The sequence below is a fragment of the Cervus elaphus genome, chromosome 12 (assembly GCF_910594005.1).
Source record: "Cervus elaphus chromosome 12, mCerEla1.1, whole genome shotgun sequence".
In the NCBI taxonomy this organism is placed as follows: Eukaryota; Metazoa; Chordata; class Mammalia; order Artiodactyla; family Cervidae; genus Cervus; species Cervus elaphus.
This window is the reverse complement of record NC_057826.1, coordinates 42,538,037-42,554,802: the sequence shown is the minus strand read 5'-3', so window position 1 is coordinate 42,554,802 and position 16,766 is coordinate 42,538,037. Positions and strand designations below refer to the sequence as shown.

At 39.4% G+C, this 16,766-nt stretch overlaps 1 protein-coding gene and 1 long non-coding RNA gene across 4 annotated transcripts in view; one reads left to right on the top strand and one right to left on the bottom strand.

Annotated features, from left to right (window-relative positions):
- The window catches only part of DMXL2 (Dmx like 2), a 169,943-nt gene extending 164,580 nt beyond the window's left edge, over positions 1–5,363 (top strand). For 2 of the 3 annotated variants that reach the window (XM_043920225.1, XM_043920224.1), the window contains 4 exons: positions 788–879; positions 1,554–1,606; positions 3,033–3,250; positions 3,914–5,363. In XM_043920225.1, the coding sequence (XP_043776160.1) occupies positions 788–879; positions 1,554–1,606; positions 3,033–3,250; positions 3,914–4,123 (573 nt within the window). In that variant the 3' untranslated portion in view covers positions 4,124–5,363. Of the gene's footprint in view, positions 1–787; positions 880–1,553; positions 1,607–2,217; positions 2,798–3,032; positions 3,251–3,913 lie in introns of those variants that run through there. The other variant, XM_043920226.1, reaches the window with a different exon arrangement.
- LOC122705030 lies at positions 2,858–5,899 on the bottom strand. Its single transcript, XR_006344023.1, has 4 exons — positions 5,766–5,899; positions 3,884–4,041; positions 3,341–3,405; positions 2,858–3,098 (listed from the first exon to the last, which is right to left on the bottom strand). It is a non-coding gene; the product is annotated as an uncharacterized LOC122705030 (long non-coding RNA).
- Between the last annotated feature and the right edge of the window lie 10,867 nt (positions 5,900–16,766).

Sequence of the window (16,766 nt, the reverse complement as noted above, 5' to 3'; positions counted from 1 at the left end):
AAAGTCTTTATGGAAGTGACCATCAACCTACCCTCTGGCCTTTGTCGTTTCTGTAAGATACCAAAATAATTCCAAACAGAAAAATGTCTATTTTATTTTAAATACCCTGCTCCTCCTGACTCCTCACCTCCAAGTTTCTGTTCTTCCACACCTGATCCAAAAAGGAGAGTCATGTCTGTCTCAGTAAGTGGTTCGCTACTGCTCTGGAACATCCTCAGGCAGCCTTGGGCAACCTTAAACCTGTGGGTTATTTTGCAGGACCACTTTTGACTTTGTTTTTTATTATTGCTCTTTACCTGGGGTGAGGGCAGGGCCCACAGAGGTGGTAAGGAAGGTAGATATCTATATTAAGGTTACAGTTTGACTTGGAGTCCTTCAGGTTTAAGACTAGATGGACATGTAGGAATTGTTGCTCTTCGGGTGGTGGCTGTTTGTTATGATTTAATATTATTAAAGCTTATTAAATGTATTTGAGATAAGCACTGAAATTGCCTGGGCCCTTAATGTAATTAAATTGCTTGCTTAAATTCATGTACTTGGTGTTTTATCCCTTTGTTACATAATCTAAAAAAATCACCTTTAATTCCATGTTTTTACGAACTTCTTTAAGTTTGATATTAGCCAAATAATGTGCAGGTGACAGCAAATCCTATCATTTACTCTTTATTCTTGATTTTAAAAACTGCTCACAGCCTGTGCATGTAGTCAGTGATTGGCAGAGTTGTGTGTGGGCGTCCCACATTTCACTGGGCTCTGAGATAACCCCAGCTGCACTTCGTTCCCACAGAGCTGGCAATGCCACAGTAAAGCCACAAGTGACTTTGCGTTTGTTACCTCTTCAAGTCTAGTCGCCACATCTGGACACTCCAATGACAATAGGTAGGTTGACAAAGATGCAAACCAGAAATAAGCCTATTTTAGGCAGAAAGGCACTCTTGCTAGGAAGTATGGATTTCTATATTTAGTCAGGTTTTTCCACCTCAGATATACAAAAGCTTTGTTACAAATTCTTTGGAGTAGTTTTCCTTATCAGAAAGAGGCCAAAATTACTCTGTGTAATCTATTAATAAGTTTTTTTGTGGAATTTTTTTTAACTGCTGTTAAATGCTGGCAGATTTTTGAGACTGTAGCATTCTCAACATTTTCTTTGCCTCCGATTGTTTTCATTGGCAGCATGTGCCCATGAATGATGCCTCTCCTTTCCCTGTGGTGTTGATGCCCAGGGACAGAGAAGCATCTCTTCTACTCAGGAAATAATGACTCATTTTCCCTGAAGTAATAATGGAAGAGAGAGAGGGCCAGGAGATGAGATGGGGACGAGTCAGGTGGGACCATGTGAGACACAGAGCCCTGTAGTTTGAAAAGGATAGACTCTTGGAAGAGATATATCCTCAGTCCTAACCTCTACCCTCGTCCTAGTCGAGAATCACTACTTTATAAATGTAAGTGAACCAAAAAACCATAAGACTCAATAAGTAAAAATATTTGTTGTAAGGACATAGTTTATGCCAGTGATGACTTAGAACAACTTGTCTATGATGTATTTTTATTAGAAATGTATGCCTCTGGGACACATTGATAACACCCGGAAATAGCCTCATTCATGGTGAGTCAACTCTTCGATTTTCATTATGCTATGAAAAGTGCTTTCCTGGTTTTAGCTAGTAAATTTAGTGTGTATAGTTTGTTCATGGGTTAAAAATGGAGAAATATATAGAATGAATAAAATTCTAAAATTTAACTAGAATATCTGGCTGGCTTGCTGAGGTAAATATGTATGGTCACAGACATCCAGCTAGGCTAGAATAATCTTTGTGTTGTATTCCCTTCAGAAAATATGGTATGGGGAGTGGTGCTACTAACAAGTCTTCCCAGATGGTGCTAGTGGTAAAAAACCCACCAGCCAATGCAGCAGTCACAGGAGACGAGAGTTCGATCCCTGGGTTGGGAAGATCCCCTGAAGGAAGTCATGGCAATCCACGCCAGTATTCTTGCCTGTAGAATCCCACGGACAGAGGAGCCTGGTGGGCTTCAGTCCATATGGTTGCAGAGTCAAGACTATTGAGGGAGTTAGTGGCAAAGTATTTATTGAGCTCAACAGAAATGAGATATTTTAAAGAATTAAACCTAACCATAAAATAAAAATTAACTTTATGATGAATTAGAAATATGAACAATGCCAATTGAACATTATTCCTTTTGTGACACTGTTTCCAGATTGCCATCCTAAAGATCAGTCTTCCACACAATGCCACCAAAAGTGCTCAAAGCTCTAGTAAGTTTTGAGTTAAACAAAGCTAGGTGGACTTAAAAAAAAAACAAAGATTTCTTTTATGATGAAGATTTATTATTTGAGACATGTAATTTTCAATTTTGATTGAAAAATTCTTTTTTTGGTGAATAATTATTAACATCTTTTAAATTAATATTAAAGCTTTAATCATATTAGAATGCAGAGGGTCCCAGGAAGGATAGCTTCTTAATTTGTAGCTGGCAGTTTTCACACTAGTGTAGTTTTAATTACTTTGCTAAGAAGAACTTTATTTTTGAAGTATAGTTGATTTACAATGTTAATTTCTGCTATGTAGCAGAGATTCAGTTGTACATACATTCTTTTATGGTTTATCACAGGATATTAAATATGGTTCCCTGTGCTCTAGAGAACTTTTGATGTGGCTTTATGTATCAGCAGGTACTGTGGAAGGGTAAATACTTGTTATTGGTGTGTATTAGTAAAGACATCGAGTATCACTGAGAAGCTTGTTCTCCTCTGCACTTTGGCTTCTGCATTCTTTGGAGACAGTATAGCTTAGGTAGGGCTTAAATTTCCTGTGTATATGTGTGTTTTCACACTGAGAATAAGGAGTTTTTTTCTGTCAGTGCTTGCCATCTTTTTAGTTTGCTCATGATTATAGAAATTTAGAAGAGAAACTGTGACAGTAATTTCTGTATTACTGTAATGTGTATTTAAAAATTACCAGCAGTGCCAGAGTAGACACGGTTTGGGAAGGGCTCTTGATGTTTCTCTTCAGGTTTCACATGCCATGATCATGGTGCCACGGTGCTTCAGTATGCGCCAAAACAGCAACTCCTCATATCTGGAGGCAGGAAAGGATACATCTGCATTTTTGACATCAGGCAGAGACAGCTAATGCGCACATTCCAGGCGCATGACTCTGCTATTAAGGCATTGGCTCTTGACCCCTGTGAGGAATATTTTACTACAGGTTCAGCAGAAGGTAACATCAAGGTGAGTCAGTATGAGAGATGTGTGAATGTGCTATTACGTTTATCTTCTGTCAAGGCTGATTGGGAAGGGGAACCAAAGCAAAAAACTCACCACCCTCTTCATGTGAATACTGTCTCTTGCTTCCTTCCTTCCTTCTGTGTGGTTCCTGTTAGGACCTAGAAAACCAGATGAACTCAGTATATTCTCAGGTCATTAAAAAGCTTTAAAGAACTCTATGTGTTTAATTAACACATGGAGTTTCTGGGGACCTCCTCCCCTCTCCCCACCTCTGTCTCCAGCCCCTGACTCTATTTTGCACAGTTGAGATTTCCAGATAAGTGAGGCAGTACTGTTCTTTTATACTGCCCCAGGGCCAAAGCTTAGTATGTTAGGAATGTATTTAATTGAACTAGAGATGGGGTTATATATGGTTAATATGAATCAAGAGGATGTGAAAAGAATTTGAAAGAAGGTACAGGGAACTGTAAGGATAGTAAATGAGCCCTGTGAGTGCTGTTATTTCTAATTAAATAAGCTCTTGGGAAAGAGGTCGTTGAGGGGAAGGTTGGGCTTTAAAGAGGTCATTTGGGCTGGGAGAACACAAGTGAAGGCCATGGTTTTGAAAGTTTCTCGTCTCTTTCTTAAAAGACTTACAGTTTGTTTTCACGTTTTCCTCTAAACTAGGTTTGGAGATTGACAGGCCGTGGCCTAATTCATTCATTTAAAAATGAACACGCTAAACAGTCCATATTCAGGAACCTGGGGGCTGGAGTCATGCAGATCGACATCACCCAGGGCAACCGGATCTTCTCCTGTGGGGCAGACGGGACATTGAAAACCAGGGTTTTGCCCAGTGCTTTTAACATCCCTCATAGAATTCTTGACATTCTGTAGGCTTAAAGGTTGGGGCTTTATTTTTATAAACACTTCAGTTAAAAACTCCCTGCAGAAATTATTAGGCATTTCTGCTCTCCAAGCAGTTGTTTACCCATTGAAAACAATACAGAGAATCTCTGTGTAGACTCTGATCCAAGGTGAACGTTAGGCCGAGTTGTGCCTATGTGGGCTGGTAGAATGACTGTGCATGTAACCTTTTATCATGCTGACAATATTTAAATAAAGCAAAACCTAGTGTTGTATGAAGGGTAGCTATTCTTTACAGCATTTAGCAAACCTGACTCAGAAAACAATCAAGGTTAGAAGTTAGCCTGTAACTAAGTTATAATAATGAGAAGGACTTTTACACCAAATCTAGGAAGAAAATGTTGCTGTTTCAGGTTTTTCTTCCTATTCTTACCACTGATTGTAGCATGCCTGCTGTCTCCTTTGTTGAATGAAGAACAGTCAAAAGGAGTTAGAAGCTCCAGGTCACCAGAAACATTGGAGCCATGTGCAGTGACTAGTTCTCTGCTGTGAGAGGTTGTTCCCATTCTTTCCTGCTGAATATTTTTCCTGTTAGTGTTTATACTGAGCTAGTACTGTAATTTGCAAATGAGTGCAAATTTAAATGCAATGTTTTCCTCACAATTTGCACATTCACATTTTTTGGACTGCTAGTTTTTCTATTTAAATATTTGCCTTCATGTTAGGAATGTAATACGTGGACATGACATATTTGTAGTTAACCAAAACATACCAAGTTAATACTTCATTTTTTAGTCTAATTTAGTACTTATTCTTTTCACTATTCAAGGTTAAACACCCCCAACATTTGAAGGCTATGTTGAAACTACACCAGTAGAGCATTTCATATCATAATTAAAATGAATGTTAGGCTTTTTGTGGCCAGTTAATAGTTGATGAGATTGGTGATATTATTTATTACCACAGCCTATTGTATAAACTATGCAGAGTTAAATATTATTTGCTTGAAAAATATTAGCCACTGTTGTCATATTTTGATGTACTTCTTGGTTATGACCAAAAATTTGTTCTTGAAATATTGAAACCAGTGTCTGTGTGTTTAAATGTTTACCAGCAAATTGTCTCATCATGTTAATGAGAATGTTTAATGCCTGTGTGGTAAATAGTAAAATACAATGGCATCAAAGCACCTTTCTCTGAAGGCAGTGTGGTATTTAGGCTGTGAAATACATATGTAAAAGAAAAATAAATGTTATTTGTTAGAGTTTTATCTCAGTTTGGTGTGGCATTCTTTGATAATATTTATAACAGTGACATCATTTTAACTTTAATAAAACTTTGCTTAACTATTGGAAAATTCTTAAGATATTAGGCAGTTCATTCACTTGCAAATATTTATGAGTGTCTTCTATATGAGAAGCCATTTTAGGAAACGGGATATAGAGGTGACCAGACAGAAGGCGCGCGATGTTGCGGTTTAGTAGGGTAAGAACTAATATTACTTTATCTTCTTGTTGATTGAAGTTAAGAGTGCATTTTGGTGTCCACACTGGTGAAGGAGCTAAGCTGGGGATGGTCCTCATGTGGACTGGTGAAGAAAAGAGGAGGGAGGATGCCTAAATACATAGGAACACAAATTCGACAAAAATTATAAGCATACACATACACTTACCTGGGCTTTTCCCAATGGTTAAGCAGGTGAAGAATCCGCCTGCAATGCAGGAGACAAGCATGTGATCCATGGGTCAGTAAGATCCCCTGGAGGAGGAAATGGCAACCCACTCCAATATTCTTGCCTGGAAAATCCTAGGGACAAAGAAGTTTGGTGGGCGGCAGTTCATGGGGTCACAAAAGAGTCGGACATGACTGAGCATACATGCACATACACTTACCACAGTTCTGCATACAGTAACTTCTATATGTTACATTCCCCCCATCACTGTATGTATTATACTAAAATAGTACCTGGTGATTTGGTCAATCTGTAAGATAATAAAATTTTTCAAAATTGTAGATGATTTACAGTACTGTGCTAGGTGTGCAGCAAAGTGATTCAGTTACATGTGTTTTTTCCAATTCTTTTCCATTATATTGAATGCAGTTCTCTGTGCTCTGCAGTAAATCCTTGTTTATCTGTTTTGTATATAGTGATGTGTATCTATTAATCCCATACTCCTGATTTAGCCCCCATACCCGTTTGGTGACTGTAAGTTTGTTTTCTATGTCTGTAAGTCTGTTTCTGTTTTGTAAATAAGTTCATTTGTATTATTTTTTTAGATTTCACATATAAATGATATCATTTGTCTTTCTCTGAAGGTTTACTTAGTATGAAAATCTTGAGGTCTATCCATATTACTGCAAATGGCAGCATTTTATTCTTTTTAATGGCTGCATAGTATTCCATTGTGTATATATACACCATGTCTTCTTTATCCATTCATCTGTTGTAAACAGTGCTACTGTGAACACTGGGTGCATGTATTTTCAACTTAAGAGTTTTCATCTTTTCTGGATATATGCCCAGGAGTGGGATTGCAGGATCATATATGCTAAATCTAGTTTTAGTTTTTTTTTTTTGAGGAACCTCCATACTGTTTTCCATAATGGCTGCTGGAATTTACATTCCAGCCCAACAGTGTAGGAGGGTTCCCATTTCTCCACACCCTCTCCAGCACTTATTGTTTGTAGATTTTTGGTGATGGCCATTCTGATCTGCATGAAGTGATACTACTCCTGGGCATATATCCAGAGAAAACTGTAACTCAAAAAGTACATGCATCCCAGTGTGCATTGCAGCACTGTTTCACAACAGCCAGAACATGGAGGCAACCTAAATGTTCATCAAAAGATGGATAAAGAAGATGTGGTGTATATATATACACAACAGAATATTATGCAGCCGTAAAAAAATGCATTTGCAGCAACATGGATGGACCGAGAGATTGTTACACTGAATGAAGTCAGAGAAAGATAAATAGCATATGATATTGTTTTCATGAAGAATCTAAAAAAGGGTACAAATGAACTTATTTAACACAACAGAAGTCGAGTTACAGATGTAGTAAACAGACTTATGGTTACCAGGTGGGTAAGGGAAGGTACGGATAAATTGGAAGATTGGGACTGACATACACAATACTCTATATAAAATATAAGGACCAAATGTATAGTACAGAGAACTCTACTCAATACTCTAGTGGCCTATATGGGAAATGAATCTAAAAAAGTGGATCTGTTTTACTTGTTCTGAAGTCTGTTTTGTCTGAAATTAACAAAGCTACTTTAGTTTTCTTTTGATTGATGTTAGCCTAGTTTACCTTTCTCCATTTCTTTACTTTTAATCTGTGTCTTTAAAGTAGGTGTTGGGTCTTAGGTTTTGTTTTAAATCCTAACTGTCTTTTATTGGTATATTTAGATCATTTACATTTAAAGTGATTATTGATAAGAACATGGTAAATATTAATACAGCTATAACTGTTTTCTCTTTGTTGCAGTTAAAAAAAATCTTTTCTGCCTTGTCTGGTGTTAGTTGAGCATTTAATGTGATTCAACTTTATCTTCTCTTATTAAATCTGTTATACTTCTGTAAAAGGAGTTTAAGTGGCTGCTCTAAAATTTTTCTTATACATTTGCCACAAATTACTTTCAGGTAATAATATACTGCTTCATAGGTAGTACAGGTGTACTATACTGTTCCCAGTTCCTCTCTGCCACTTCTGTAACGTTGCTATCGTTCACTTCCATTTTCCATCATCTCAGTACATTGTCTCTGTTATTACCTTTAACAGTTACGTATGGAAATCAATTATGAATAAAAAAATAAGATATTACCTACATTTATTTCTTCTATTTCTTTTCCATTCTTTATGTAGAGATGAGTTTCTGATCCATATAATTTTCTATCTCTTGAAGAACTTTAACCATTTCTTGCAAGGCAGGCATGTTAGTAAAAGATTTCCAAAGTTTTTGCTGGTCTTGAAGACAAAAAAAAAATCCAGTGTCATTCTTTTCCTTGTTTCTTTCTTTCCTTTTTTTTTTTCTTCCTTTTTTCTCTGTACCACATGGTTGGTGGGATTTTAGTTCCGTGAGGCAGGGATTGAACTCAGGCCATAGCAGTGAAAGCATCAATGCTCGAACCCCCAAAACAAACCCATGAGGCATTGTTTCTATTGTTAGTGATAAATAGATTTCGAAATACCTATTTTATAGGTAAGACAGTTGAGATTCAAATTAAATTATAATTCTCCAATGTAAGAATTCAAATGAGTTTCACTCCTGAGTTCAAACTCACATAGCCCTGGCATTGTTTTGTAAATATTGCCCTGAAAATTAAAAAGTCGTTCAGTCGTGTCCGACTCTTTGCGACCCCATGGACTGTAGCCCACCAGGCTCCTCCATCCATGGAATTTTCTAGGCAAGAGTACTGGAGTGGGTTGCCATTTCCTTCTCCAGGGGATCTTCCTGACCCAGGGATGGAACCCGGGTCTCCCACATTGCAGGCAGACGCTTTACCGTCAGAGAAATCCTTCTCACAGATTCCCATGGACTCTCTGAGAAATATATTGTAGGCATATTACTGATTCTAGATGTGTCTTTGGACTTCATGGTGGATTCTTCAACTTAGGCTTCACACACCCCCACTCCCCACCCCCCCAAGTTAAGGGAGTTAAGAGTATGCATGCTGACACAAAGAGCTAGAGGAAATAAGCTTGTGAGAGACTCTTATCCAGTCCCTAAAGGACAACTGCCTCAGGCTACCTATATAGGGCAGGATGTGTCGCATGTCTGTCTAGTCACGCAGTTGTGTCCAACTCTTTGCGACCCCGTGAACTGCAGCACGCCAGGCTTCCATGTCCAGCCCCTTTGATGAGGCCAGGGATCTGATTATTCTGGTGGTCTGGCCTGTAAAGCACCGGGGGAAATCACAGAGAGAGCAAGACCAAGAAGTTTGCCGCAGGCATATTCCACTCAAATTCAAACCTAGGAAGCTAGCTTTGGCTATGGCTCTGTTTGACCCAGGAGCCTGAGGTGGGCAGGGATAGTGCTGTAGCCTTGTGGACACTAGCTGTATTATAGCACCACACTTGCTTAGGGGCACCTGTAAGTCACAAGGCTTAGGGAGCTGTGAATGATAACCGCTGTTCTTAGGACCTGACCTGCGGCAGGTATTGCAGAGATATATTCCAAACACCTTGGACTTTCAGGTGGCCAACCGCACAGGTAAATTTTCCAACACACACTGGAAGGAACAGCAAAAAGCACATAATACCACACTCAGGGCAGAAGACTCAAGATCCCTAATTCCTGAAGGAATACCAGTCCAAGGGACGAGGAGACATCAAATCCACCAGGCAAGTTAGGCATTGTCATGAGGCTACAGGCGCTAAGTGCGGAAGAGGGGCTGGAGCACATGGAACCCCCGACACTGTCGGTGTGAAGGTTCACTGCCAACTCCCAGAAAAATGGACAGTCTTAGAATGCCTGCCAAAAAGTTCTCAAGAGAGGCTAAGCCTAGGCCCTGACAGTCCCACCCCTGGGCTTAAATCCCCGGAAACCCATCATTCAGAAAGAGACGTGCACATCCACATGCACTGCAGCAATATTCGCAGGAACCAAGACAGAGAAACAGCAAAATCCTCACCGATACGTCAGAGCTTCAGCAAGATGTGCTGCCTGTAAGGGATGGACTGTTACCCAGCCACAGAAAACCCACTGAGAGACAGGGATGTTATGCTCCTGGAAGCCACAGGAATGGAAATGGAAGGATCCTATGCTCCAGAGACTCAGCCAGATAGCTGAAGACCACAGGACTCATGATGTCCCCCTTTTGACCAAAGAAAAATAAACATAGGATCGAATTTACACCCCCAAAGAGAGACCCTGAGAAAGTTCTGTCTTATACCAAGGGAACCAGAAAAAAAAAAAGACAAATCCACAAATGAAGGGGGTGGGGATGAATTAAGGGGTCCAGCCTAGCAGAAACAGAGAAATCTGTATCCATCATAGATAATCCACCAGAATTATCAGCTTTCTTACTTTCTTCTTTCATTTGCTTTTCACACACGCAGAAGTTTCTACCTCTGACCCGACCACAGAAATGGCGATCTCTAAAGGTAACCCACAGAGATAGTCTCTTTCCTTCCTCATATACACTGAAAACTGGGTCAGACATAGATAATCCACAAGGACCTTGTGCTCAGCAGGGGACATGACCTTCTGCAAGAAGCTCTGTGACCAAAAAAACCAGAAACATAGATACACCCTATAGTTACCATCATACCTGCATCAGAGGTCTGTACACTGACAACAAGCACAGAATAGCCAATCGACTATACAAAATGGGCACGATGTCAAAGGAAAAGAAAAGCAATTCCTACTGTATCCCCTCGAACCTACTTTATTTGACATTTCTCCTATACCAGGAGTCTACGCAGGCTTGTGTCCCAGGTTGGGACAGGGTGAGGTTGAGACAGCCTGGCAGGGTGCCCTTCCTGGAGACCCCTTTTCAACCTCTAGTGTCTGCTCAGCTCTGGCTGGGACCAGAGTCTGGAGTGGAATCAAGGCCTGGAGGATCTTGGAAGCAATAGTCAACTGACCTCCACCCTCTCCTGGTGCTAAGGTTCCCAGCTCAAGCTTCCCTCCTGACAGTGCAGCTTCCTAGGCACCTTGGTGTCTAGATCTGGATGCTCTGGCCCTGTTGGGATTAGTTAAAATGCGGGAGTGTATAGCTTTAAGGAGAGGAAGTCATGGGACAAAAGGCCCTAGGTGTTTGCTCAGACACATTGCACTGGAAGGCACAGCCCAGCAACCTGACATTCCCTAAGGCTCTGGTTGCACTAGGAACCCCGAGGTGGATGTGGAAAAGTGCTACCCGCTTGTGGACATGTCCTGTCAGTACAACTGGACAGCCAGGGCTTAGGGGCACCTGGCGTCCACGGGGCATGGGGTGCTGTTAACCATAATGGCTGCCCTTAGGACTTGCCCTGGGACGGGTATTGCAGAGATAAATTTTGGCCAAGATGGAACTTCAGGAAGTCAGTTGCCACAGCTATATTGTCTTCACACCTTTGAAGGAAAAATCAAAACCAGGAAATTTAAACCTCAATAAGAAACCAAAGTGCTTCTGCATTCCTAATGACTGCAGGCATGTCCATCACAAAAGGGCGACAAGAAATCAAATCCCACTGGTGTAGTTAGCATCCTCACAGGGCTACCAACAGTAACTGTAGGAGACGGCCTGGAGGAAAGGAACCCTGCTACCTATCCCTGGGAATATACACGGTCGATGCCCAGAAGAAAGGACAGCCTCCAAATACCTGCCCAAACACTATCAAGAGAGGTCAGTCAAGGATCTGACATTTCTACACCTGGCTCTAGGTTCTGAGAAATCTATCATTCAAGAAAACACAGGGACCCCAACATGCAGTGCACTTCTAATCACTAAAGCCTCTCTATTCCTTCTGTAGCTATTTCTCCACTCATCTCCAGTAGCATATTATGTACCTACCGAACTGGGGAGCTCATCTTTCAGTGTCGTATCTTTTTGCCTTTTCATACTGTTCATGGGGTTCTCATGGCAAGAATGCTGAAGTAGTTTCCATTCCTTTCTCCAGTGGACCACATTTTGTCTAAACTCTCCATCATGACCCATATGTCTTGGTTGGCCCTACATGGCATGGTCATAGTTTTGTTGAGTTAGACAAGGTTGTGATCCATGTGATCAGTTAAGTCTATATGTGTATATGGTCCGTATGTGTATATGTTTACACATATAGCTCAGTTAGGTGTATGTGTGTAATCATATAGCTGATTCAATTTCTCTACAGAAGAAGCAAACATTGTAAAGCAACTATACTCCATTAAAAAACTAATAAAAAATGAAAAGTAAAATAAAACCCCCCAAACTCATAGACAGAGAACTGGTTGGTGGTTGCAAGAGGAGGTTGTTGGTTGTAGGGGAAAAAGAAGAAAGTGGTTATAAGAAACAAACTTTCAGTTATAGATTAAGTCTTGAGTATTTAAGTTACAGCATGCTGAGTATAGATAATATAGATGATAATACTGTATTGCTGATTTGTAAGCTGATAAGAGAGTAGGTCTTGGAAGTTCTCATCACAAAAAAATTTTTTACGTATGTCAGATGTTGGGTAAACTTACTGTGATCATTTCACATTACATGTATTATATACATAAAATATGTATAAAATCACTGTGTTGTATGGATTAAAATTAACATTATATTACGATTATATGTCCATAAAACTGGAGGGAAAAATCCAGCCAACAAATTGATTGCCTGCTCCCCCTAAACATGAAGTCTCAAATATGAAAATGGTCAATTTGTCAACTGCACATCCATATAGAAGAAATGTGAAAGGAATGTAAAGGAATCAGTCCTTCAAGCTGAAAGAAAATGGTACCACAGGGAGGTCTGGACCTACACAAAAGACTTAAGAACACCAGAGTAAGTATATTGGGAAATTATATAAAGACTTTGACCTCACTCTTTACCTCTGTTTAAAAGACAACCAGATTCCCTGAAGCAAAATAATACAGACATTTCTGGTTTTATAACATATGCACTGGTGAAATACATGACACCAATATCAAAGAGGCCAGGAGAAGAGAATGAAAGTATGTTGTCAAATACTGCATATAAAATGGTATATTGTCGAGGTAGACTGTGATAAAGATACACAGTTGAACTAAAGTGAAAGAACACAGAAAGAACTTAGAACAACTAAGCCAGAAGGGACATAAGGCGAAATTACATAGAAGTTTTCACTCATCCACAAGACAGCAGCACAAGGGAAAAAGGGTGCAAAGGACACATGAGACAACAGAAAGACAGTAGATGTAAACAAAACATAGTGATCATTACATTAGATATAAGTGGTGTAAACTTAAGGGGCCGAAAGGTAAGTGGTTTCCTGTTGCTTAAGTTATGAAGTCTCTCTTGCAACTACATGACTCCGTTGTTGTAGCAGAAGTGCAGCCAGTCTATACATAAAGGAATGGATATGGCTGTGTTCCGATGAAACAGTGTTTTCAAAAACAGGCCATCTACCAGGCCATAGTTTATTAGTCCCTTAAGTACCTCAATTCAGAAGAAATACGGGGCAGAAGTAAGTAAGTACAAGGCAGAAGTAAATATGGGGAAATAGCGTGATCTATACATGCTATCTACAAAAAAAGATTTCAGTATGATTCCCACAGATTAGAAGTAAAAGAATAGAAACTGATAGATATACCATACTAATGTTGCAGAGAAGAACCGATTCTGACTCCATGTTGGAACTGTTTCTTTGACTTGTTTTGGTTGCTGTTGTTATTATAATCATACATATAGCCCTGCCTCAGTAAGCCAACCCCTCAGCCTGAATGTTGGATTAATGTGCCTTTGTTCACAGATAATTTGACCCCCTACCTGTTAACGGCTGCAGGAAAGAAGAGATTATTGGTGCTGTGTCTGCTCAAAACTGTGTGACGCTTTGCCAGCTAGTGGACTATAGTGCACTAGGCTCCTCTGTCTGTGGAATTTTCCAGGCAAGAATACTGGAGCGGGTACTCACCCACTTGTCCAGGGGATCTTCCCTACCCAGGGATTGAACCAACATCTCCTGTATCTCCTGCATGGCAGGTGGCTTCTGTGCTGCTGAAGGTCTAGGGGAATCCATTGATTAGAGAAACACAAATCAAAACCCAAGGAGGTATCCTCTCATACCAGCCAGAATGTCAATCATCAAAAAGACTACTAACAATAAATGATAGAGAGGGTGTAGATAAAAGTGAATCTTCTATACTCTTGGTGGATATGTAAATTTATACAGCTACTATGGAGAACAGTATGGAAATTCCTTAAAAAACTAGGAACTAGGAATAAAACTAATATATGACCAAGCAATCCATTTCTGGCCATGTATCCAGGGTAACCCATCATTGTAAAGGACACATTTGCCCCACAGTTCAAAGCAGCACAATTTACAATAACCATAACCTGGATGCAACCAAGATGTCCATTGTCATCTGCCTTGATAAACAAGTTGTGCTATATATACACACAATGGAGGGTATTACTCAGCCAAGAAAAGAAATGAAACTGAGTTAGTGTATGAAGTGGATGAACCTCACAGAGTATGTCATGCAGAGTGAAGTAAGTCAGAAAGAGAAAAATAGATGTTAATTCATATATATGGACTCTAGGAAAGAGATATATATACTTCTGAATCTATTTTCAGGCAGGGCAGGAAAAGACAGGCAGTGGGGGAAGGAGAGGGTGGCCCAAATTGAGACAGTAGCATTGATATACATACACTTAACTCGTATGAAATAGACAGCTTGTAGGAAGCAGCTATGGAGCACAGGGAACTTAGCTTGATTCTGGGTGATGACTTAAGTGGGATGATGGAGATGGTGAGAGGGAGGTGGGAATGCTGATTCACATTGTTGTACACCAGAAATCAGGAAGATATTGTAAAGCAATTATATACCATCCAAAAAAATTAAATATTATTTGTACCACCAGAAATTCTGGACAGAGTGTGGAGAGAAGGGAACTGTCCTACACTTTTGGTAGGAACATAAATTGATACAGCCACTGTGGAGAACAGTATGGAGATTCCTTAAAAAAAATTGGACTAGAACTACCACAAGACCAAGTAATGCCACACCTGGGCATATACCTGACAAAAACTATCACTGAAAAAGCTACATTCACTGTAATGTGCCCTGAAGCACTATTTACTTTAACCGGGATATAGAAGCAACACAAATGTCCATCAGTGAGGAAGAGCCAAAGAAATCATGGTACATATACACTGGATTATTAGTCATAAAAAAAAGAATGAAATATGCTATGTGCAGAGACGTGGATGGACCTAGGGACAGTCATACAGAGTTCAGTTAAGGCAGAAAGAGAAAAAGAACTATTGTATATTAACACATGTGTGGAACCTAGAAACATGGTATAGATGAACTTATTTGCAAAGCAGATCTAGAGAAACAGAACAAACCCTACAGACCTCAAGGTTAAAAGGGGCATTGGGAAGAATTAGATTTGGGTTGACAATTTATACCATGGAGTCTATGTCTAAGGTAGATAACGAATGAGAACCTACTGTGTAGCTCAGGGAACTCTGCTCTTTGCTCCAGGATGAACTAAATTGGAAGGATATCCAAACAGAAAGCTGATTTACCTTCTGTACAGCAGAAACTTAAACACTGTAAAGCAACTCTCCACCATTAAAAATTTTTTTAAATAAAATAAAAATCCCAAACTCAGACACAGACCTGATTGGTGGTGCTTAGAGGAGTCTCTTGGTGGGAGAATTAGGAAAAGGGAGTGAAAAGGTATAAACCTCCAGTTTTACAATAAGTCCTGGTGATATAATGTACAACATGTTGAGTATAGATTATAAAACTGTTTTACATATTTGCAAGCTGCTCTGAGAGTAGGTCTTAACATTTTTACTAATTTTTTTAAACTATGGCAGGTGATATATCTTAACTAAACTTATTATGATGATCATTTTGAATTACATATGTATGTGCATATATATATATGCTTATATATATACACACATATATAAAATCACTATGTTGTACACTAAGAAATGGAGAATTTCCTGCCATATCAGTAAATCAGGATCACAGTCATCAGTGATTCCAGCCCACCTAATGTGAACTGAGCCCAGAGGGCACCCAGGAAGAAAAATATCTGCTATTCAGCAGCCATCAGCCATTACCCAGGGTGAGCCTTGAGGAGCTTGGGCGGGGGAGAGAGGAAGTCAGGATAGTGGCTTCCGATAGCAGAGATGCATATGATAGGAATGATTTCAGTGAGCCCAGACTTTTGCATCTTCCCATACATAGAAATGTGTAAAATTCCTTAACTTGAGATATCTGGTTTTCCATAATTAACAAAAATATTTTGATGTTCAGACTACCTGCCCTTTGTGGCAAACTTCTATATAACCTGACTCTTCCCCGGCCTCCTTGGAGTTTCTTCAGGGTCACTTGAGATGGTGTCTCCTGGGCTTGAAGTCTTAAAAATTCCCACCAAATAAAACTTCCTCTCAACTTTTAGGTTGTGACTATTTTTCAAGTCAACAACACCTAAAACTAATATGCCAATTATACCTCAATACCTACTGGAGTAAAAAAATCCAACCAAGAAACAACTGATTACCAAATATGCCTAAACATTAAATGAAATCTTAAATATACAAAAGGTCAAACAATGTGTCACCTATAGATCCAAGCAGAAGAAATGTGAAAGGAATGTAAAGGAAGTCAGTCCTTGAAGCCAAAAGAAAATGGTACCACATGGAGATCTGGATCTACAGCAAAGAGTCAACCACATCAGTAATGGTAAAACGGTTGTTAATTATATAAAGTTTTTTACTTCACTATTTGCCTGTCTTCAATAGATAATCAGATTGCTTGAAGCAAAATAATACAAATACTTTGGTTTATAACACATGTACTTATGAAATAAATGACAAAAATATTAAAAAGCCCAGGAGAGGGGAATGAAAGTATTCTGTCAATGTTTTACACTGTGTATAAACGGTGTATTGATTGAAGGTGAACTGTGATAAAGATGCACATTATAAACTAAAGTAAAAAACAAGAAGTTTTAACTACTAAGCAGTCAAAGGAAATAAGGTGAATT